General features: G+C 46.3%; 8 protein-coding genes across 8 annotated transcripts; 5 read left to right on the forward strand and 3 right to left on the reverse strand.

Moving 5' to 3' along the window:
* Window positions 1–1,061: 1,061 nt before the first annotated feature.
* AOL_s00169g33 (uncharacterized protein) lies at window positions 1,062–1,852 on the forward strand (the record flags this gene model as incomplete). The annotated part of the gene is made up of 2 exons (XM_011127390.1): window positions 1,062–1,092; window positions 1,161–1,852. 2 exons carry the CDS (start codon window positions 1,062–1,064, stop codon window positions 1,850–1,852), a joined length of 723 nt encoding a protein of 240 aa, XP_011125692.1.
* Window positions 1,853–2,703: 851 nt separating this feature from the next.
* AOL_s00169g34 (uncharacterized protein) lies at window positions 2,704–4,139 on the forward strand (the record flags this gene model as incomplete). The annotated part of the gene is made up of 4 exons (XM_011127391.1): window positions 2,704–2,803; window positions 2,869–3,160; window positions 3,226–3,341; window positions 3,406–4,139. The coding sequence occupies 4 exons, from the start codon at window positions 2,704–2,706 to the stop codon at window positions 4,137–4,139; spliced, it is 1,242 nt and encodes a 413-aa protein (XP_011125693.1).
* Window positions 4,140–4,374: 235 nt separating this feature from the next.
* Window positions 4,375–6,137, reverse strand: AOL_s00169g35 (uncharacterized protein; the record flags this gene model as incomplete). The annotated part of the gene is made up of 5 exons (XM_011127392.1): window positions 4,375–4,780; window positions 4,838–5,254; window positions 5,330–5,643; window positions 5,730–5,751; window positions 5,827–6,137. The coding sequence occupies 5 exons, from the start codon at window positions 6,135–6,137 to the stop codon at window positions 4,375–4,377; spliced, it is 1,470 nt and encodes a 489-aa protein (XP_011125694.1).
* Window positions 6,138–7,636: 1,499 nt separating this feature from the next.
* On the forward strand, window positions 7,637–9,350 carry AOL_s00169g36 (uncharacterized protein; the record flags this gene model as incomplete). Its single annotated transcript, XM_011127393.1, has 5 exons — window positions 7,637–7,989; window positions 8,066–8,099; window positions 8,158–8,498; window positions 8,581–8,991; window positions 9,050–9,350. 5 exons carry the CDS (start codon window positions 7,637–7,639, stop codon window positions 9,348–9,350), a joined length of 1,440 nt encoding a protein of 479 aa, XP_011125695.1.
* A 597-nt stretch (window positions 9,351–9,947) lies between these two features.
* On the reverse strand, window positions 9,948–10,742 carry AOL_s00169g37 (uncharacterized protein; the record flags this gene model as incomplete). The annotated part of the gene is made up of 1 exon (XM_011127394.1): window positions 9,948–10,742. One exon carries the CDS (start codon window positions 10,740–10,742, stop codon window positions 9,948–9,950), a length of 795 nt encoding a protein of 264 aa, XP_011125696.1.
* A 2,086-nt stretch (window positions 10,743–12,828) lies between these two features.
* On the reverse strand, window positions 12,829–14,351 carry AOL_s00169g38 (uncharacterized protein; the record flags this gene model as incomplete). The annotated part of the gene is made up of 3 exons (XM_011127395.1): window positions 12,829–13,498; window positions 13,565–13,837; window positions 13,903–14,351. The coding sequence occupies 3 exons, from the start codon at window positions 14,349–14,351 to the stop codon at window positions 12,829–12,831; spliced, it is 1,392 nt and encodes a 463-aa protein (XP_011125697.1).
* A 2,255-nt stretch (window positions 14,352–16,606) lies between these two features.
* On the forward strand, window positions 16,607–19,352 carry AOL_s00169g39 (uncharacterized protein; the record flags this gene model as incomplete). The annotated part of the gene is made up of 3 exons (XM_011127396.1): window positions 16,607–17,498; window positions 17,575–18,079; window positions 18,140–19,352. The coding sequence occupies 3 exons, from the start codon at window positions 16,607–16,609 to the stop codon at window positions 19,350–19,352; spliced, it is 2,610 nt and encodes an 869-aa protein (XP_011125698.1).
* A 1,176-nt stretch (window positions 19,353–20,528) lies between these two features.
* On the forward strand, window positions 20,529–23,192 carry AOL_s00169g40 (uncharacterized protein; the record flags this gene model as incomplete). Its single annotated transcript, XM_011127397.1, has 3 exons — window positions 20,529–20,629; window positions 20,700–22,956; window positions 23,034–23,192. 3 exons carry the CDS (start codon window positions 20,529–20,531, stop codon window positions 23,190–23,192), a joined length of 2,517 nt encoding a protein of 838 aa, XP_011125699.1.
* Window positions 23,193–23,844: the final 652 nt, after the last annotated feature.

A 23,844-nucleotide genomic window follows, 5' to 3' on the forward strand; every position in this document is an offset into this window, starting at 1 on the left:
TTGGGTATGTTTGTAGTGAGTATTTCACGATTATCTAACCAGAAATGGATTCATCAATTCATATGATATCATTAAGTAACTTATTTTGTAGAAGTTGGTTTTTTTTTTAGCTCCCTTCTGTTTGCTTATGAGCTGTCATGATACCTGACTCGTGGGACCATAAATTAGCCGCTGATGTTGCCTGTTGTACGCCAAACAACAGCGCTTCCTGACTAATCGAGCCGAGTAGTGACTTAATCATCGGTAAGGTAAAAACGGTAGTTGAAATAATGTTTAAGATATAGGACGATGCCGACGTATTCTCCAAATAGCGTCTAATAGGGTATAGCATACTCGCATATAGCCGACTCCGGAACCGAACCTTCATACCGGAGTCTCCCTCTAGTGTCGATATTACGTATTAAACCCTCTCGAGCTCTTCGATGTCCGGGGCTGTATTTCCGTCCGTCCATAAAATATCTCGTGCGGGTCGTTAGTAATCAAGACCGGTCTGGATGACCACTAGTATGCACGGTCGCATCGATTCTCCACGGGAGTGCACGACTGCACACAGACAAGATGTCATCCTGCATGGAGTCAAGTCTCTCCGGCTCACCCGATCAGGATTTTCTGGGGCCCCAAAACGGCAATGTTCTAGAAGGAATGGCCAAAAATCCAAGCCCGGCCTTTTGTGTGGGTGAAAGCGTGGGAGACAAGACTAGACCCCTTTGGGCAAGGTTTTGTCGAGTGTGGTCTGACGCAAGGCTCTTCCGACAGGACGTTACATAATTCTTCGGTGCTTTGTCGGACATTTCCGGCTGCAGAGAATTCTTGTCTGTTCGAATTGGATAAGTTAAAGGGAGAGCTATTAATACCTTCGCTGATTGGAAAACGGTATAAATACTAAGTCATTTCTGGCTTGGTCGTGAGGTTCATCACTCTCGTGTCGCTATAATTTACTTGCTTCTTGCTTTCGATTATTGCCCAGAAAAGCATTTCTGCTTTCGAATTCTATTCATTCAGTTCAACTTCATCCACTCTTTTATCAGAACAAACAAACACCCCTCAAAAAATACCCCACCATGAAGATCTTAACAAAAGAAGAGGAAGATGGTATGCTTTGGCCCTTTACTATATCTGTGTATCGCCGTCATCGAATCCATGCTAACAGATATATCTAGCTCATTACGCTGCCACCGTCAAGGGCGGCCTCAAGGGCGGCGCCTATGGCCTCGGAATCGGTCTCGCCTCTGCCTTCTTGCTGAACCACCGATATCCCTTCTTCCGCAACCTTACTCTCCCACTCAAGGCCTTCTTCGTCACCTCTAGTGCTACATTCGCTTTAATTGTCACTGCCGAAAACACTAGCCGACAATTCGAGATCAACCGTCTAAAAGCCAATATCACATACCAAGACCGTACGGCTGCAATTCTAGCCCAAAACAGGGCTAACATGTCCCAGCAAGAGAAAATGATGGACTGGGGTCGTGAGAACAGATATAAAATCGTCGGAGCCTCATGGATTGCCTCAATGGCCGGAAGTTTGGCACTAGTATACCGTGACAAGTATCTGACTCGTGCGCAGAAATTGGTGCAGGCTCGTGTCTACGCTCAGGGCCTCACTTTGATGGTCTTGCTCGCCTCCGCTGCTTTCGAGATTTCAGATGCTAGGAGTGGGAAGAGACGAGACATCATCATGGTACCTGATCCATCTGATCCAACCGGCCAGAAGATGATTGAGAAGAAGGTACATCATGAACAGTACGAGGGGCAGGATTTGTGGATGGATATGGTCAAGGATGAGGAGGAGAGGATTAGGAGGAGAAAGGAGGCTGCTAGAGCTCTGGAAAGCCAGAAGCAGGAGGCTCAGTAAAAGCAGCTTCTTCGACCAATATGTATATGTTATTAACCGAAGAGATACGAACAAAGGACTGGAGCCTAAAACTCCGATGAGCTGGCTCCGGTTTGACTTTGGCTAGGGAGGGAAGCAATGGGATTACAACAAAAGCATTACCGATAGATTGGGCTTTTTTTAATGGGTTTTAATTCACTGCTTTTGTGCTTTCATGATAGTTCTTTTGCTCTGAGTTCACTATCTATGGCTGGTGTTTGATTTTTTGCTTATTCTCAACTTGTATAATATGAATACTCTCCTTTACACAATCGACCTATCAGATTTTAATCTTTTCAAAGTATAATGACTTCTATAATATAACAGGACGCGATAAGCCGGCGACTACTCGGACAGTTTCTAACGGGCGGGTGGATGTTGCGACAATATATCATACCACCGTATGTATTTGAGCCACTCAGCCGATGCCGAATGAATTTAGCCAGCCGAGATACACAGGGTATTTTGATATCTAAATCGTGGCAATGGAACGTTGTCTTCCATTGCATTCCGATAGAGCCAAGTTTATGAAGCCCGTGTCGATATCTCGCATTCGCGTGACCGAAGTCATAGTCGGTACTTCTGCTCTTATAAGTATTATCGTATTACAATAAGCATGTTTGAGAGAATACAAGAACAAACATCTACGAGAGTAGAAAAACCTCTCCATAAGAACAGTCCAGTTACGTACAATTAATGGACTCAATTCTCGCGGAGCACATGGCCTCCACGTTTAATTTATTGCATCGTGGCTGCGTGGCTACACCCATGCTCTCTTCAGCTTGGTGGTGGTGAAATTCGAATTGGTTATAGGCGTAGATATCAAATACAAAATGATCGCTTTATTATTCGTATCTTTATTCGGAACGATTACTTCGGCGTTTTATGTCGAAGTGGTACCCGTAAGCTTTCCTGATTTAGGTCCCTGGCAGTGTAAGTAATTCCTAATTAGTATCATTCCCAATGGAGAATTAATTACTTACCCCTACGGACCCTAGTGTGCCATAGCACCCGCCCTGCACAAGGAAAATACGAATTAACCCTTTGGGCGATCGATATCGTCTCTACAAGTTGTGAAGCCACCAAGGGGGATCCACATTTTCAGTTACATGAAGATGTTGATCCGGACCTTGGGAGGTATGCTTTGGGGGGTGATAAACCTAAAGCTCGGGACGAACGCGAAGAAGAAATCGGGAATAGAAGGCTAAAGCCCATGATAATGACGGAGAAGAATCTAAATGTGGCGCTGACCTATCAAGTTGGAGCCGTCGGGGACGATATTATTGCTTTGTAAGTTATTTTGCTTGCAGTATTCCTTCTGTTTATTCGTATTTCTGTTTCTTACGAGTTTTTAGGTTCGAGCCTCGGAGATATGGGTCTGAGATACCGGAGGAACCTGTTATTGGAGATGTTTTGAAGTTTGTGGGTGGTTCCAACGATCTTCTCGATCAGAATGAACTAGGTCTACAGAGTAAGGAGGTATACTACGACCCTCTTTATGATTTAAACTACTAATAGAAAACCACTTTCTATAGTCGACCTTGTCCAAACCGATGCCGGCGATGTATATGCCGGCAAAGAGAATGCCGGTAGGAAATCAATTTTCCGAAGCGAATCGAACCCTTCTCCAGATGCCAACTCCCCAGAGGTTATATTCCGAATTTCCAGCCCTCAACGCATCTACGAATTAAATCGAGAAATATTAGCCGCACAGAGGAAGCCCAAAAAGGGGTTTGCGCCAAAGGAGGCAGTCAAGAATTTCTTTGGAGGAATTACGAAGTCTATCTCTAATAAAGTATCGAATGCGAAGGAGACTGTTAAATATGGGTTGGAAAGGGGGCTGGCAAGTGTTATGGGAGGTGATAGGATGCATATTCATGGGCTTGAAGAGACTTTCGAAGAGGAGAAGGAGCAGGATGGTGGGCGAAAAGGGGACTCGGAAGATCGGATTACATGGCAGGATCGATTTGGGAACGATCAGGATGATAACTGGGAAAGGAGGCTTGCTAGATTCTATGGGGAGGGATCAAATGCTGGTAATGTTCCACAGCTTTATGATAATGGGGAAGAAAAGGAAATGAAGGATAGCTTGGAGGATATAGAAGAGGGCGGTGAGTATTACGGTGAAGGAAGGATAATCGATCCTGGTATTGTTCAGGGTAATTATATTGATGGGATCAAGGTTGAAGAGAAACCGAAGAGTATGGAGATTTTCGAGGTGGAGCAAGGGAAGCCGAGTCCTAATTTAGGTAGTAGAAATCAAGTCTAGAACTAGTCTCGTATTGTAGGTCTAGAACTGGTCTGGTATTATATATCTAAACACCTTCTCCAGAACACAATACTTTTATATATGTGGGGGCTAGGATCAAGTAGATTGATCAGATAGACATATTGTTTTCGAATTCCAACGAGCTTAAAGACAAATTGTGTGAGTAGAAATAACCGCGCGTAAACCCAAAGCCTTGCGCCAAAAGCGGAATGGCCATAGTCAAGCGCAAGCCTACTTAAAATTGATTGAATCTACGAGGTGGGGGCTTAGAGCTACCCGATCCCTGCCCACCCGATCTCTGCCCAACCATACCTAAGAGAATGGCACGCCCGTCGTTATTAGGAAGGACATTAAGTACTCCGCTTGATTCATCATAAGTCGCCTTATGCGTGGTCTTCTCGGTCTCCTTAGTACTTTCGCCACCCAGAGCAATATCAATTCCAAAGATAACAAATCCGCCCTCTTGTTTTGTAATAGACTTAAAGTGGGAATTGAAATCCGTTGCAAATTGGTCTTTGAATTGGACCTTCATGCCGATAGTATAGGCGACAACTACAGACTTAGGTTGGATAAAATCCATCATATCCTTCGGGGCACCCTCTTCGAGTTTGGGGAAAACATGCACAACGTCGGGTATGTCCCTAGTATGTTGTATTAGAAGAAGCTTCTGGTAAAGCTGAGAAAGATGATAGTCTTACCACTGTCCTGGTTGTAGTGGGAATATTTCCTGCCCGTAGATTTCTAGGGTGGCTTGATAGTCATTGGCAGTCATGGAGTTGAATGTTTTGTCAAATTCATCTTTGCGATTGTAGTTCCCCCAAGCCCCGATGAAAAACCCGACAAGGCCATCACCGGATACGTTATTGAATCCCTTTTCTTCCCAGTCTGCCTTAATAAACTTCTCAACTTCGAGCTCAATAGTCTTTGGCTCGAGTTTGTTGGCCGACATCTCCGCGGCCCAGGTTCCTATCTGGTCTTTGTAATTACCTACGATCGAATAGGATGGAGAGAAAATATTGGCATGTGGCGGGAAATCCACTTTTTTACCTCTAGCAGCTGCGAGGGATTGTTCTCTGTCAAGTTGGACATTGTCGGCTGTGGTGGGCATATTAAAACTGTTGCAGATTCTCTGCGTTAGTCAACAGTTTGTGAATACGTAAACAGAATTTAATGCAAGGTTATCTTCATACTGAGGTTCAGAGGTAGTTGCAAGAGCCAGGCCGATGTTTCCAAGGGCATCATTCTTGGGTGCAGCCTCTGGGCCGTAAACTTGGAGACGAAGGTCTGCTTCGTTGCCAACAGCCGACTGCATGGCTGCCTTTGCCTCGTTGAAGGAGGGGTAATTGGCCTCCGCCCATTCGTCAATTGTGGTGTAAGAACCAGGCATCTCCTTATATAGTTCAAGAGCTTGTTTGAGTGCTGCCAGGTAATCTTCGTTGGCTTGTGTAGCTTGCTTCACGGCCTGAATATATGCATCATATTTGCCGGGGGAAGGATCGGAGCCCTAAGAAAGCCAAATATATGAGTTAAAATAGTCTTTTCTATTTTATTTGGCGGTTGTATATTAGGTAGATGCATATCTCGACTTACAACGTCTACGTAGCTCACATATCTAAAATTCGCACATAAAAAGTTAATTAGAATAATACTGTCATAACAGGCTACGGATTTTGAATGAACTACTCACTGCTGCAGATTGCGAATATAGCTTCCCGACCCTCCGCCAAGATACAACGGCTGGCTAGGGGACATGACACCATCCCCCCATTTGTATATACCGTAGTTTGTAACCTCTGGAGGTACATTGTCGCCGGCTAGTACTCCCACGGTGCTCTGGAGAGCAGGAAAGAAAATCTGCTCCGGGTTTGGCTCTGGCATGACCTCTTCTTGAAGGGTGAAGGTATAGGCCTTCCAAAAGGCTTCTTGGTCAGGAGAGAGCTTTGGCTCTTCCTTTGGCGTTCCCATGACACGGCTGAAAACCTTTGGCACGAATGACATTGTAGAATAATGTCCAAAAAAAAGATATTTGAAGGAAGGAAGGAAACTCGATGAGTACTCGTAAATAGGCTCAAGTTTTCAAGCGGCTTGATGCTGTAAGGTAAATATCAAAACTCAAATCTCGAGGGGGGGTGTCCTTTTATAAACTTCAACAGTTGAACGGCCATTATGGAGGCTGCTGTCGCCATTGAAAATAGCCTGCGATTTAATCCTTCAGGAGGCAGCTAGTATACCGCTAAGAATGGCACCTTCAACCAAAAGGTTAACCTTGGTTTCCCGTGGAGATACCTGAAAAACCATTCCTAATGTTACTAGATTCGTTTATCAAGCGTGTAGGCCCTGCCCACCAATGAGCAAAGAACGCATGAACAAGGTCCGTTGATCAATTGAACAAGCGGGGTAATCAGTCGAAGCTCGGTATTTTGTGTATCGGAGTATGACGGGGCTGCATCGTGACTGCGACTATTCGTAAGCTGTGATATCGTTAATGCATTGCACGAAAACTGTGTTACATGCCAACCACTAATGCTAATTAATGTACGTGCTCCACCCCCAAATTTTGGCGAGTTAGGCAATCCGGGGAGACTATCAAGAGGCGAGACGTCGAACGGGAGGAAAGTGTGCAGTTCGCACATTCCATCTATTGCAGCTTGCATGCATGAACATTCTTCCGATGCCGCTTGAGTTTCCAGCTGAACGCCTTTTTTGTTTTTTGGATCTGTCTAAGCGATCTGATCGATATCGTGATTGGTCCACCTTCAGGTGTGTTATTTCTGAGTGGATCATACAACGGCCGGCAGCGGGTGGTGCCTTATGCATATGCAGTTGATCGATGATCTAGGTCAGTGTGTGCAGATTTTAGAAAGTTAAGCCTGATGCGGATTTTATCCTCACTGTGGGACGGCATATTGCATAAGTTCAACGTGAGAATCGATACCAGGCCATATGCATCGAGTCCCACGGAATATAAACTTGATTAAGGGTCGGTATTTCAGATTGGGCAGTCTAAACGAACCCAAATTCTGAGTATTTGAAGACCTGCAAGATGCAGCATATATCACCTCGGACATCTAAATACCTTCCACCGCTCCAATTCGCATTCGGTATCTACAACGAACCATCTATCAAACGAGGAGGGCAGCACGGACTTAACGCGCAATGCACCAAGCCGAATTCGAAAGTGCTTTTAGAAAAACCTGTATTCCAGTCTGCCAATATGACGTGGAAATTGACCTGCCCGAATGCGATCAAATATTGAGACGTTCGCTGCGGGGTAATCTGCGCGTGCGATTTGCTACGATACTCCCCGCTTTTTTGTTTCTGCCATCGGTGCTCGGATCGGACACTTTGTCAGTACGTGTTTGGACATTTCCTTTGGTCGGATCACTTTTAGATTAAAATTTGCTAAGTATGACATACTGTAGTCAATAAATGGGATCCCTTCAAATCCCACAGTTCTAGGCTTTACTACATTCCCAGGAGCCACCGACATTGCAGCCATGTCGAGAATGGGTGCCCTCGTTCAGAAGGAACAATGCCTGTGTAACTTGGACCATGTTAGCCTTGAAACAAAGCCCAAACAGAAGCCAGGAGACCCATTCAATGGAAACTCCGCACTTCTCTTCGCCTACGCCCGAACCCTAGCAAATATAGCCGCCCCGGATATGGGCATGACGGGTTCTCAGATGGCTCTCTACATCACACCGCCATTTTACCCCGGTATCGTTGTTGAACAACCTGATCCTGTACCATTGATGAACTATCAGCTATGGCAATATGCGGACGGTTTGCTTCCAACGGATTACCCTGTTTGGGACCACGATGGTGGGAGCTATTTTGACTTTTATAACGGGTATGCGGGTTCCTTTCCACCCTTGCTTTCGTATCACAGGAGAGAAAGCCAGTTAACGAAATTGGGGAGTCGACAGATATCTAAGTTATGCATCTGATAATGGCTCCGTGGTATGCTGTGCCGTCCCCCATGATATATGAAGTTAAAGGCAAACATTTTACTTCGTAGGAGCCAAACCCAGCGGCACGTAACAATATGCTACATCTATTCGGCCAATTGAAAACTGCAGCTAAAGCAGTTGATAAAGCTAAGGTAGATGCAATAGCGACATACAAGCAAGTGGTGCTTCAGGCAACAGGCGCAGGGGAGGACCTACCTCCAGAGCTACGGAATCTTACAATATGGCTTGAAGAAAACGCTACATATCGTATCAGCCAACAAAACCTCAACGAGATCACACAACTCTATAACCATGCCCGAACAGAGTACTACGGCCCGGGCGTACAGGAAATTTGTGATCTTTTAGCCAAAGTAAGCTTGGCTAAAGAATACTTGAAGCCTATTCCTGGGTAAGAGAACCTCCGCTTAGGATGTCAGGGAATGAAATCTCGAGACTAGTTCAGACCAAAAACGAGTAACTCAGTTGTGTAGCAACCTTAACATGCCCTGTACGAGTTCATCCCAGAGCTGGGCAGAGCGCCTCGAAGAAGCTCGGTCTGGGAAGAATTCAACTTCTAGGTCACCTGGGGATTTATTCTACAAACCGAAGTATGGTTTGAATGCCGACTACGTCGAGACGGTTAGTCTCTGGAGCGAGGAGTATCGTAGTAACCCCAACCTAAAACCTATTTTCACCTTTTCGCTTGATGACCTCCCGACTGTCAATATTGACTGGACCACACTCGGGTTTCCAAACATTGAGAAAGGGCGAGATGAGGATATCTTTCCTAAAGATACGATTCTATCGCTTCAAACAGAAACACAGACTTTAACTCCGCAGGTGGAGGAGATTGTCATTTCGGCGACTAATTTACAGACATTCAGTATTAATCGAGGGGATTGGTGAGTTAGAGCCGTTATTGAGCCGTAGCATTACAAGGACTAGGTTGACAAACCAAAGGGACAAGCCGGACTTCAAAAAATATTTTCCTCGACTCCGCGCCGACGCACCAATCCGGTTCACAGCGCCCATTGTTCGTCCCTGTCGATTTTTATTCGCCTATGGGGTACAAATCGACGTTCGGATTGATGGGGGTAGTGTCAGAGAATTTGCATACGAGTTAGACAAGATGGTGACGAACAGCGCAACTTTGCTGGGTGCCACCCGTCCTTTGAAGATGGAGGGTAATGTCGTCAGTACGAAGAAGGATCCGGATCTCGGGTATCCCTATTTGTTGGCAGTATTGGGAGAGCGATTGTAAATTTTGTGAACATTTTTATGAGATATATATATGGAAGCGTGTTAGTAGGAATAGTAGAGGTTTAGATATTACTGCCCGAAGTATTGCCTTGAGCTCGAGAATGCATTTTGTTGCATTTTTGGGTTGTCTGGTATCCCTCCGAAGGTTGGTGGATGGGCTTCTGCAAGCTAATTCGCCTAGGGTTTTAAAGAGGGAATACATAAATAAGGTACTAGAATTTCTCTAGATGCACTCTAAATGCAGGATCCAGATAACTCTTAGAAAAGCGGGGTAGAGGCAAATTTAGGTTTCGGTTGGCACCCGCGCGGGCCTGCTCAACCGCCCAAAAGCCGGATTTTATTTGCCCATATCACTACTGGATCTGATGGACAACTTAAGAAAAGTAGAATTAACCCCCAAGAAAAAAGTGACTATATATGTATTGTACAGAAATATGACGAACAACGTGGTATCCAACATCATTACTCGTCAATCATTAAGGATTAGAAAGTGAAAAGAGGGGAAAAAGATGTCCAGCACGTAATTTTAAAAGCAAATCCACCTGCGTTTCCTACTGGGGCGGTCAATACTACTAAACGAACTGGACGCCCTTCGTTGTCATTCCTCGAGATGGTTATAATGTGAAACCTCAATATGAGATTGCCTCAACATCGGAGGATCTGACTTTTCGAATATCTGTAAGAACCGAACTTTGGGACTTCTCGAAAAGCACATTATCTCTGTTGCCACAACTTGTCGTGGTGTTCGTACGATATACTCGTACCAGACGTAATGATCACTTGTTAACCTCCGCTCAGTCCATATCTGAATCTCATTGACTTGTCCGTCTACAAACAGGTCTTCTAATTGGAAAGAATGTTCTCTCTTCCATGTTTCGTTTGGATTTTGCTGATTGAATGTGACCTTTCGGCTATATCGACTTATACTGATTTCAAGTTCTGCAAGATTTCGATTATCCAAGAGCGATATTGTGAGATAATCTGGATGATTTACATCGAGAAGATGGCAATCTCCAAGATTAAACACTAATAGCTCTTCTTCACTTGTCCCAACAAATGGATGTGCAAGAACATAAGTCTCATTTCGATCGACGTTGTGGTCCTTTTCTGACACTCTCGAAGGTGTAGGTGCAGGTGGTACAAGCTGTTCAGGAATTGTTTCAATAGGGTCTATTTGTGACGGTGGAGAGCGTTTTGTGAATACGCTGGCTCGAAGGGATCTAGGTACGGGCTGCGGGGGGTCCCAAATTCGCAAGTTAAATATGGGTCTGTTTCGGCCAACTCGGAGGAAATCGAGGATACTAACCCTCTCGTTATATTGAGGCTCTGTGGTTCCCGACGCATCTGCAGGCGGCTGCGCCTTGAAGCAAAGCAGTGATTTCAATAGCTGCATTATTGGTTGGATATAAGCTCGTTCGGTGGGGGTTTAACGTTTTATAAATTCGTTTTCTTGTGGACGAGTGACGAGTGCAGGAAGTATTAAAAATTATGGGACGGAAAGCCGGACGATATGATGATAGGCTATTGGCTGACTCGCAACTTCAACCGAGGGGGCCTTCTGGGTGGATAAAGCCTTAAGAATAAAAAAGATACATGAATAAGTACACGTTAACAATCCTTCCTTATTCTGCCTCATGTACCTCCAGCTACATCTTATACTACGTGTAAATTTGTATCTATTGTTAATGTTTCGCTTCTTTTCGCTTTAGCCAGCCACTAGAATAAACAAAAAGGATCACACAGCTGCGCTCTCCTAAGTTGTTTCATTTCATCAAAGTGAACGCGATAGACTTTGTAAGAGACATACATGCCGTGCGTGCAGTTTCCGTTGCGAGACGGAGCTATTCTACTCTAGATACCACTTTGGGCATACGGAGTCACGTGGGAGGCGCGAGACCCTGGGATCGTATGCATGGTGAGTTCAGCGTCGGAACCAGAGCCAATAGAGAAAATGTTGACGGGGACTGGTGCCTGGTACACTTTCTCTCAGGTTAAGGTAGAACGTCCCTGACAACCGTTTTTTTTTGATCCACCTGTCCTGGCCCGGAAGTCGAAGAAATCCGCGTTGGCTACACAAAAATGCAACAAATGCATATGTGGACATATCGATTCTATACTTATGCGATACCCAGACGTGGTCGCATCTTCGTACGCGTACTTGGCGCCTTAACTCGACCGACGATCAAATAAGGTACATGTAGGTACATGCGCTTCGGACTATCTCCTTTTGGTAGAAAAGCCTTCTGTGGATCTGGCCCGTGGAAAGAGCATATTCCGTATGCTAGTGGAAAGGGCCAGCCTCCAGAAGTACTAGCCCAGCCATCTGCGCAGGCGGCAGGCGGATGACTTTCTCAATAAGTTCAAATTCAGGTAATACGGTTATGCGCCGCTGGAGCGCCTCGTCGGGCTGGTTTCTATATTTTGATAATTTCATGTTTGAGAAATTTAGTCTCGAAAAACCAAAAAAAAAAAAACTTAACTTCGCAACTGCATGTTGGTGCTAGAGTCGGAATTAAGACTGTAATGAACTGAGAGAGTGTGTGGAGTAGCATTATTCTAAATCTTAAGAGCACTGGAAGTGGCGAATCAACCAATAGTGGCTGGCCCATGCCGACAGATCGATCAAATTCGATGTTATGCATGCACCTATAGTGGAGCCGAAAGTCGGAGTGCATATAAAAAGCCTTCGGGCCTAGGAACGAGACAATATAAAACAGGTAGCAAGAATGTGCTGCAGACGCCCGCTAAATTATATCAACATGTTATGAAATCATAAGCTGCAAAAATACCAAGGACCTGTGTTTTATCTGGACCCTTCCTCTCTATATAATTCGCAAAATTAGAGACTCCTTGCAGTCCATATAGCATAAAAGATCGTCGCAACCATTACTCCGACAGCGCCAAAACGTTGTGCGATAAAAGGATAAAGAACCACCAAAAGAATCAGTAAGCCGACAGCTTGATATCGACGTCGTAACGCTCCGCTGTCAGCAGCGGCTTGGTTGCGCTGGCGGAACTGGATTCGATCACGGACTGGAGGCCGATTCGGGTTTAAACCACGATCTCTAATGGCATTCCTTCGAGTTGGAAACGCAGTATTCAAATTACCCGGAGGTGGTATCGCTATTATTTTTCGTTGAGTACCCGAAACGCCTATGTACAGAGAAAAGGAGGCATTGTTAGCCTCCTCTTTCAAACCATCTGAAAATAGAAGGATGTCCAAGAATATATCCGCAAAAAAAAAAAAAAAGCAACAGAAGGCGCGAAGATATTAAACCGCCAGACGGAATCAGATAATGAAAAATATACTGACAGTCAGTCTCATGCTGAGTGTGCTGGTATGATTTAAACTCAAAAACTCGACGCCCCGAGAACTTATATGCGACATAACCATGTATCCCAATGTAATAACCACCATACCCAAAAATACTCATCAAGAAGGAGGAATGCAAAACCATCAAACATTCAACTTGGAGACTTCAAACGGCCAAAGCAATGCGCGTAATCTCTATGGTTGCAGCAGCTGGGGTATTACCACTTGTAACCTCCTTGCACCTTGGTCTGGTACAGGTTGGGCTTCTGCAATACATATGTTCACCATCTCTCCTATCGTTTCGCTCGTAATTCGGGTCTTCTGCCCAACCGTCCCTATACTTTTCGTTTCCATCCCTCGGCGGCTTGTCGACGAATACTACGCCGTCGCAGTGTCGCACTTCCATGGCCTTGCAAGTGCTAAAGTGTCGATTTGCAACACGTTCGCTATGCGGAATATCGTTACCCACGATTGCTTTGCAATCCCAACAAAAGTTTGTGCCACATCCACCTCTGTGAGAAACTTCCAAACATGCTTCTCGCTTCTCAATTGGGATGCCACAACCACGGGCTGGGCATCTTTTGGTAGTTTTAAGGATAAGTGCTTCGGACTGAGAGGTCGCTAGGTTGGCTTGATATTCTGCACAGGTTTCGCCTCTATGCCAGATCACGCGGCAAGTGTAACAGTGGTGGGTGTCGCATTCGGAGCAGATGATACGGGGTTGCGAATCACGTTCTGGGTGGAGTTGGCCATGACCGCATGTGAAGTTCTCGCCAGGACACCAGCGAAATTCTTCATCGCCTTCAAGAGCTTTCATCAATTGAAACTTTTCCCATCTAAAATAAAAAGATAGATCATTAGCTAAGATTATTTTTATTGGAAGGGGAGCCATGGTAATTTACTTCGCATAAGCTGCTTCGGAGGCGTATCTCTTCACAGCTGCAGAGTCGAGCCCTGCCTGACAGTCGAGTTCGGGACATTTGAGGTCTCCCCACATGGCGTTGCGGACAGCAGAGTCAATCATGGATTTGAGACATTCCAAGCAGCATGATGACTCGGCGTGTTTGCAGCCCGGGGCGATTTTACCCTTTGGCTGGTACCGCCTATCTACTTCAGAAAGACAGATAGCACATTCAAATGTATCGGCGTGATAAGCATTTAATAGAGTGAAATAGCTAGGTAAAGAGTTAATCATCGGTGATATAGAATGAAAGGTAGAGCTGGATGGGAGAAGCCTTACTCATCTAATAGACCAGATCTTTCATTCGCCAACTTTTCAGAAACGATGGTCCGGTCAACCTTTAATTCCTCTTTACATCCTTTCTCAAAACAAGGAACCCCAACAGTTGTAATGTCGAATACTAAATCCTCATCGCACTTCTTGCATACGCAGAAGCCTCCTCGTGAATTATGCCCGCAGTCGGCATATGTCGCTGTGGACGCAAAGCCGCTGTGGAATTTTCCTTCTGAGTCGGCGAGTGCCGTATTACATTTGATGCAACGACTCCGGTTTACAGAGGCGCTGGTCATAAACGATAGGTTGACCTCCCAGCATAGTGTCCATAGACTATCGTATGTCGCATTTTCTTCTAATGTCTTTATGATTGCGGCCTTGGCGGGGTCGGCATATTTAGGTTTTGGGCCTATAGGTGCTGCAGCGGATTTCTTAAAAAAGACGAAGGGTGCCATTTTCTTTTTGCCTTTGAGGTCGGTATTATCTTTTTGATCTTCAAGGTTATCTTTTTTATCTACGGTGGTTTCATTGGTTCCCTTGGTGGTGGTTTCGAACTTCCAAGGATTGTTCTCAGGATCGAGCTCTGATCTAATGAATATCAAAGGAAAAAAGGATTAATTGGCATTCTAGATGTTAATGAATTGAGAAAAGCTACCTATTAAGTTTAAAGGGTCTTAATTTTGATTGAGGAGTAGCCTTATCGTCCCCACCGACGTCTAGAGCCCAACTATAGTCGTCAAGACTGGTTTTGGTGTTTTTCGTTGCATTAGACTTGGAACCTGAGGCTGAACTTGAACTCGTACCGGCTGGGCGGTTCAATCTTTTTTAATTCCCAGCAAGAAGGTTAGAAATCGTGACTTTTGAATTCACAAACAAGTATTAAAATGCTCTGGTGGTATGCAGATATATATGGTTAAGGTCATCCGCTTTAATTTGAAGGCGGAGTATCTCGGTAAAGATACGGTGATAGTGATAGGAGAAGGAGAAGGAGAAGGAGAAGAGAAGTAGAAGTAATTCAGAACGGGGACGGCGGGACACAACAGAACAGAGCAGAACAGGGGAGAGGGATATTAACACACCTCGGGCCAGTTTTGGGGTAAAGAAGGAACATGTTTCCACCACCTCGTCGGTGCACACCGTGTGCCTTCATGCAACTAGGGACGCTGCTGAATTCAACGCCCCGGTTTTATATGAAATCGTGAAGCCTCGTTCCCAAAGTTCAGCTCCTTCACTAATTCTGCAAGTTAAATCGGCGTGTTGGGATCGGACCACAATCCGCCAACTATTCGTTCCTTGCCCTTGTCCGTATTATTCTCAGAGGTAATGTCGGTGTTAATATTAATATCATTCGGCCGATGATCGTGGGTGCTAGTACTAATCGTCTGTAGCAGGGAATACAAAAAAAAAAAAGCGACTACGTATGCAATGCAATCGCGACAGAGGCTCCAATTGTTCAGTGGGTTGTGGAGGTCTTTATTTGTTTTACTGTCTCCTTGGTTCAATGCTCCCGTAACGAAGCTTGGCTGAAGCAGCTGCTATCGCACCAAACATACATGGGCATTCCCTCCACATTCCCTGTTTATTCCGACGGCACGCTAGCGACAGCCCAAATTTGTCATGATCGAGTTGCCGACAACATAGCCTCCAAGAAAATGCTGCTAGGCTAAGCACCCGCAGCATTTGGATGGGGGGTCTCCAAAATGGGGCCGTTGATGGACGCCTAGACAGCCAATCGCTGGAATGCAGGTCTTGTGAGTCTTCGAGTCCAACTACCTGCACGGTTTTTGGAAGCCTTGTTTGGAAGGCCTCCTGGGCACCGAAAAGTCCTAAGTGCGGCTCAAAATAGTGCTAGGGGCGTCACATCAGCCTGAAGAATAGCAGGGAGATCGGGTCCAAAACAAATAGTGTCTTTCAGATTCATCCATGTGCTCCACCAGCAGGCTCACGTCCATGGTGGCGCGGCTTGGGAGCTGCTACCAGATTAGCAGACGAGGCAGTTCGGGCGAAGGCATCACAGTATGTACGAAAAACTCGCATCAGCGATTCCATCTCTATTTACAGTCAAGCGGTTGGCAAAACGTGGTCAGTTTAAGATTGTGAGCAAGGTCGTTCGCCACTGTTCTAGTTTTCCAGGAGGTCTTGAGACCCGGACCAAGAACCTCCAGGCGGCGGGTTATCCCTTAATCCTTGCTCACAATTCCAAGGATCTGGATAGCCCTCATTTAGAGGCGGCGTGTCGCATCATTTGGCTGGAACAACTTATATGCACACAACGTGTATTCGCCATATCAAGTTTAGAACGAATGACCTCGATCGAAGAGATATCTTTCAGAATACTCCCCCAAAATATATTCTTTGGAGCGGTTGTAAAGTCAGTAAGAACGAAGGACGCGAAAGCATAAAAAAGGAGAGAGGCACCTGGCTTGCGACCACATTGGCTTAATTCCGACGATATCACACCTTCAACCGGTCCCCCAACAGGCAAGCTGAACGAGAAGGCTGTCGTACAACGAATTACGGCTGTATGCATTCCACATTTCCGCTTCCCCGCCATATAATACGAATTTTTGAACTCCTTTCGCCGCTATGAATACCCCTTAACGGGATTCTAGCTTACCGATTGTTATAAGCGCAAATCTTTACCTTGAGAATATTTTTTGAGGGCCTATCAGACTCGGAACTACGTTATTCCACGAGAAACCGGTCCACAATGAAGCTCTTTCTCCGTCGAAAGTCGTCCAAGGTGAACGGGGAGGAAAAAGACAACAAAAACAACGCAAAAGTCAACAGCCTTGCGGTTATCGAAGACAATGAGGCTCAAGGTCGGAATTCGAATGAGGGTCCGACTCAAGAAACAGATGGCGGAATTGTGCCGGCTAGGAACAGAAGACCAAGCATAGCAGAGACTGTGGATAGCACATCTACGACAGATTCGAAAAAAAAGGAAGGATATCGTGCAAGATTGGCCGCTCAAAGCCAACAACCACAGCTTCAACCATGGATGGCAGCCATGACTCCAATGTCACATTCTGCAATGTCGGCCCCCAAGCCGAAGCCGAAGCCGAGACTCAAGCCTGCGGGATCTATAGTTTCCGCAGGACAAAGCACGGAAAGCGTCCCCGCAAGTATCGGTAGCATTGTTCCCATCAATGTTACGAGCGTCGAGGCGCCAAACGCTCCCCCGTCTCCTTCATATCCACCACCCGATGTACCATCTTCTATGAGTTCACCCCGCAGTCGCTCTCCCGTAGGCGGCTCTTCGATGAGAGTTTCCCCAATTGCATTGGGTCCCTCATCTGGATTTTCTCCTGGCTCTGCTCGAAGTTCGTTAATGGTCCCCCCTAGCCCATCGGTTTACGTTACTCCCCCCGCTCTGCCCCCCAGGCCCCCTCCAGCTGGTCCCTTGCCTCAACTACCTGTATCCATGCCTGGCCCTTCATACCAGCCGGTCATGGTTGCCCCGTTGGGGCCGCTAGCCAATCCATTCCGTTCAGAGACCCCTGTATCATATCGTGAACATCCCGAACCTACTAGCCCAGTTCGCCCGCCGCCGCCGCCGCCGCCACCCCCAGCAGCCCCTCCTAAGCTTCAACGAAACCCAAGTAGAGGGATGCCACCACCGAGCGCATTCATCAAACATAAACGCTCAATATCAGGACGCACATCGCCGAACCCTAGCTTACCAAGTCTTCCTGTCCCCCCTCCCCCCTCCCCCTCCCCCTCCCCCACCACCCTCTGGTGCCCAAGCATCCACAGGATTCTCCAACGTATCTTCTTTCCCTCCCCAATCGGATAGGGATCCCGTTGTCAGCCCTGCTGGCTCGGGTTCACATTTCCGTAATGAAAGCCTAAGCAACTTCCCAGAACCACCGTCAGCCACAGGGTCACAGCGCAGTGCCTCCTGGGATAACTTTGTACCCGACCTGACGGGCTACTACGGTGGACCCGCCCCATTTGTGGCCGAGTTGGAGACTATACCGACTTTCCCTGAACCGCCATCCGGAAACCCGAGCTTTGAACGTCAGGAGCTCGATGTTACAAGCCCATCCAATGATGAAGAGTTACAAGCTGCGGAAGATAAGAGAGAAGCCAGCAAGGTCCTCCTTCCCGAGGGCATGGCTTTGCACCCAGTTCTAGCCACTCCCTCCGACACGGGTACTAATCGAAATGACTCGGTATTTTCGTACGTATCCCTACCATAACCACAACTTACCTTCGATCTCACTAACAGGAACCCTTAAAGTAACCCAAGCGACGCCCAGCCTAAAATGACGGACGGAGTTTTCCTCTCAAACGCAGAGCATACGGCACTTCTATCAGATTTAGCCGACCTTCGTGCTCGCCTAGCAGACCTTGATAGACTACATACCAACTCTCTAGACCGCATCAGCGAATGGGAGGCTTATAAGGCCAATATCGACATTTACGTAGAAAAGACAGCCCAAGATCGCCAAGGGCTAATTGACAAGCTCCAGAACTCGGCTCAAGCTCACTCCACCGTCATCGCTGAAAAGGAAAGACAGTTCAACGAACTCGCGACTACGGCGAACAATATGAAGCAAACAATACATGATTGGCAGACATATTCACAGAGACTTGAAGCGGATAAAACAGAGGCTATATCGCGTATGAAAGGAGATATTGAGAGGGAGAAAACAGATAATTTGGCAAATATCCAGGCGATGGAGGTTGCACATAACGATGAGGTAAACAGGTATAAATCAGCAAATGCGATAGAAATGGAACGCCTCCGGGCAGACCATGCAGCAGAAAAGGAACGCCTTCGAGCAGATAATTCGTCGGAGAGGAACCGACTTACTCTTGCAAACGATTCAGCTCGTACAGAGTATGAGCAGCAGAAATCAGAGCTTATGGGCCAATTATCGGCACTTGATGCCCAGAACAAGGAATTGATGCCCCAGATGGTAGATCTCGATACAAAACGAAGAAAGCTTCAAGGGGAGCTTGTGGAGGCCAATGCCGATAGGGAAGAGTTTAGGCAACAGATTCAGACACTGAATGCTGCTAAGGCATCAACCCTAAAGGAGTTAACGGCAACCAAGATCAAACTAGCAAATCTCACTTCGGAATGCGATAAAGTCAAACGATTGCTAGAGGAGGCACAACCGAAGATCGACCAACTGGCAGAAACAAGAAGTGCGATGGAAAGAATGAAAGAGACAGAGATCAGCATGGAAAAGTTCTTGCAGACAGCGAATGACGAGAAAGATGCATTGAAAGAAAAGTTGAAGCAATCCATGGTGGCCAAAGCGCGCCTCGGGACGCAGTTGAGTAAGGTAGAATCCCAAGTTAAGGAAAAGGATACTAAGATTGCAGCATTGGAGAAGTCAAACGAGGCCCTGAAGACGAGGATGTATTTGCTTGGGCAAAGAATGGCAGAGAAGGTAGAATGGTGGCAAGGACAGGCTGGCTCGCAGGCCCAGACAGCAGCATAAGTTTTTGCCTGGTTATTCCCCGTAATATTCGAGTGCATTGGGTGCCTTTCAGATTTCGAAACGATTTTTTTCGGAACTTACAATTTCTTGTACATATACCTAATTCATTACTTATTTACCAGACATATTTTCAGTTATAGTTGTATCTATGCACTTATAGGATTTAACTCCCCTCCCGCTTGGCTTTGTACAGCGGAATCCCCGGCCACAACTGTCTTAGAACTTAATCGTTCCGTCGACTAAAAGACGAGAGCGAATTGAACCATTGGGTAGATTTTGTCAGCTTGGATCTATTAAGCTTGTCCAAGTCAGTCGCCACATAGTTGGCCTGCGAATATGAGTTAGCGCATTAGTATCGACGCGGGTGCATGTATGAATAAGTCTAGTCGGATGCTGCCCCGGGAATTTAAGTACCCCGCTACCAGATATACCTAAGAATAGGTGGGAGATGGATGTATATGTCTTGAGTGCCATGCCTCGTGCGCGACCATCAGACGGTATATGTCATTTCGGTGCCGACAATGCAATATGTAACATATATATATAAGTCTGCACCTATATCACACATCTCATCAGTTTCCAGGTCCGCAAAAGTGACAGTCGATTGTTGATATCACTTTTCTTAGAAATTATGGGATATCGCCCCTCAATCGCAATTAACGATCAGATCAGCACGGATAACGTATATAACCTGATCTCGACAGGGATAGCAGCCGAAGTTGCTGTCAGACGTATGCGCGGTGTGTTGGTATTGTTGTAGTTACTCCGAGGCCAACGTTAGCCGGTAATTGCTTATTCCTTGCTTGTGACGACAGGTTGCCATTCTCAACGCTTCGCCAAAACAGGCACATGGACGGCCTCTTAGCTCTCTCCTGACCTCCCTTTGTTCCATCCAGCGCTTCCATCCCACCCAGTTCCAGTGTCCTTTGCCTGCCAGCATCAACTCAACAGATAATCTCTTTGGTCCAGGCATATAGACCGTCTCTCCTGAATATTCCAACCCACAAAATTCTTTCCCAGTTATATTTCGGGTTCAGACCGAGGTAGCACCAATTTGCCCGGGTTTTGTGGATTACCGTAGCTGATATAGCTTCAAAGCACTCTCGTTAGCATCGACACAATCTGATCACCCCACCAACCCCCCGCCTCTAAGCTGCAGAGCTTTTCAGCACGAACATGGCTACAAATGGTGTGAATGGGTCGGCCACTAATGGCGACGACTATGAAGGAGAATTCGGCCATGGGATTCAAGTTATTGACGAGAACAAAGAGTTTACGTGCGTCCTTTTGCCCTCTATCCGACCTTCTTTAGCTCTGGGAAAGTTGTCGTAGCTCACATTTCCACAGTTCGACCATGCCGGAGTACCTCACTAGCACAAATGTCCTACAGGCTGGGTTTTCTTATCATTTAATTTCCGTCTTCGGTTCGCAGTCAACAGGAAAATCGACACTTTTGAACCATCTCTTCAATACGGCATTCCCGGTTATGTCAGAGTCAAGACGGCAACAGACAACCAAGGGTATTTGGATGTCACTGGCAACGGATCCAAATGCTTCTTCGAATCCCGACGAGCCTCACCTAGGGAAGAACATCCTGGTTATGGATGTAGAGGGAACGGATGGTAGAGAACGAGGTGAAGATCAGGATTTTGAGCGAAAGTCCGCTTTATTCGCCATTGCCACTTCCGAAGTCCTGATCGTAAATATCTGGGAACATCAAGTCGGTTTGTACCAGGGTGCAAATATGGGCCTGCTGAAAACTGTCTTCGAGGTCAACCTTCAACTCTTCCAAAAGGACAAGTCTACAGTCCACCGATCTCTGTTGTTCTTTGTCATCCGTGACCACATCGGCCATACTCCACTCGAAAATCTCAAGAATACGCTACTTGCTGACTTGAATAATATCTGGCACGGTCTCTCCAAACCGCCCGGCCTTGAAACATCGACAATTAGCGATTTCTTCGACTTCACTTTCGCTACCCTCCCACATAAACTCCTCCAGCCAGACCAGTTCAAACTGGAGACTCAAAGGTTGAAGCTCCGTTTCCGTGAAGAAAGCCCAACGAATGCCAACTACTCTGCGGATGGCGTTTTGGATACCTCCAAGACTGGTGTTTTCCTCCCCGCCTACCACCGCCGTATCCCTGCTGATGGTCTCCCACATTATGCTGGTAATATTTGGCGAATGATTACCGAAAACAAGGATCTTGATCTTCCGACACAACAAGAGCTCCTTGCCCAGTACCGCTGTGACGAGATCTCAGTGGTTTGCGTTGAGCTGTTCGATGAAGTGGTCACCCCATTTGAAGCAGCGTTGAGCCAAAAGATCGTGCAATCAGACCTTGGGCCAGCCATGAAGACTGCCTTAGATACCTCACTCATCAAGTTCAAAGAAGAAGCGGGGCGTTACCATAAAGTTGTGTATAAACGAAAACTCGAGGATCTTGAGAAAAAGCTGCAGGCTAGGTTGAAGGTTCTCTACGTTGCCCAGCTTACTGCAGCGCACAAGAATGCCATCGCTGTGTTTGCCGATACTATTCAGAAGGGCATCAAACGGTCCGGTGCGGACTTTGCGTCTCTTGTCACTGAGACTCGGGCCACTGTTCTTGCGGACTTTACCACTGAGGCCGAATCCTGTAGCTTGGAGGGCGCTTTCAGTTATACTGACGAACTTCACGCAGTTGAGAAGGAGCTCGACGAAGGCGCCACCCGTTTGCGTGGTGAAGAAATGACTCGATTGTTAGCCCGTATGGAGAAGAGTTTGAGGACCAAGTTCACTTCTGAGGATGACGGCGTCGCATATATGTTCAAAACCATCTCGCCATCTTTGTACCCACGCATCTGGAACCTTTTTACTACCGGAGTTACCGACCAGATCTCGCTCTTCACCCAAAGATCGACAGCGTTGAATGCTACTTCCGAAGAGAACGAACAGGCCGTTTATAAATTGAAGAAGCGTGCCTGGAAGGTGCTAAGGATGATTTTGGACGAAGAGACGAAGGAGCAAAGTTTGATTACTCGCTTGATGGGCTATTTCGACAAGGATTTCCGATACGATGATCAGGGTGTCCCAAGAGTCTGGAAGGCCGGCGAAGACATCGAGGGCACATTCGCAAAGAGCAAGGAGACCGTGATGAAGTTGATACCCAACCTAGCAACCTTCCAACTCGAAGACTCAACCAAGCCACCTTTGGCAACTTTCATTGGGGACGCTCCAGAAGGCGTTGAGGAGGAAGTTGGCGTTGCTGCTGAAGAAGACGAAGAAGAAGATGTTGCTTCTCCAACGTCAACGAAGACTTTCACAATCCTGACACCTGGCAGAATAACATCATTGACCGAGAGCTTCAACCGTCAGGCTGACCAGGCTTTCGTGGACGCCAAGAGAGGAACCATCTCCAGCGTTTCTCAGATCCCTGTGTGGTTCTATGGCTTGTTGGTCATTCTGGGGTGGAATGAATTCTGGGCGGTCATCCGAAACCCATTATACTTCATGATGCTTTTGCTTGCTGCGGTTGGCGCATATGCAGCCCATACACTGAATCTATGGGGCCCTATTTTGACTGTCGGGGGTGCTACAGGACGGCAAGCGTTAGAGGTCGGAAAGGTAAGCTAAAATAAGGCCTGGACTGAAACTGGAAGAGGTATAAAACTGACCTGTTTACTCCCTTGTTCTTTTTCCAGGAAAAACTCCGCGAATTCCTAGAGATGCCTCAACCAGGCCACCAAGGTGCCCACGCTTTCTCCAGCGGCAACTCGACATCATCGACTCAGGGTGAGAGCATCCGTATGAGAAACTTAACCAGCGAGGGTAAAAACAACGGATTTGACGATGATGACTAGATGGAAGATAAAAATACGGACAGTTGCATGTTCAAGTTGTTTCTTTCTTTATTTCTTCCACCGAGCCGTTGTGCGTCAGGGTCCACCTGCCACTTACTTTTTTTCCAATACAAAAGTTACCGTGAGTTTCCACGATGTGGCGGTTAGTCAACGTGGGAATGTTTCTATAGCATAAACTGGGAGGGAATTGTTCTTTTGCTTTCTACAATCTTGTATTCCTTCTTCCTCTTCTTTTGTCAAAATTTGCTACGAGCTAGCTTCTCGATCATTTCTCCTCACTCTTATTCTTTATCAAACTTTTTTTTTCTTATGGCTTTTCATTCTGTGTATATTTTGGAAGGCTGTGTTAGAAAATGTACTAGAGCATTGTTTCTGCATAGTAAGGTTTGTAAATCTCCCTTTATTTATTTACCATGAGTTTGTACATTCATATGTAGTAATAATCTATTCGCAGTCCCAGCTCATATATGGGTTTTGTTATATCAATTTATTTATACCTATCAGCTAGACCATATACAGATATTAGGAGTTCATGCTTTCAAAAATTAACTACTAGATAAACCCGAGACGTAGAAGCTGTCATCGATACACCACCGTAAGTGTACTTACCTACTACTTAAGTAGTAGGTAAGTACCCAGGTGGGTGACCAAG

The sequence above is a fragment of the Orbilia oligospora genome, assembly GCF_000225545.1.
Source record: "Orbilia oligospora ATCC 24927 unplaced genomic scaffold scaffold00169, whole genome shotgun sequence".
Classification (NCBI taxonomy): domain Eukaryota; kingdom Fungi; phylum Ascomycota; class Orbiliomycetes; order Orbiliales; family Orbiliaceae; genus Orbilia; species Orbilia oligospora.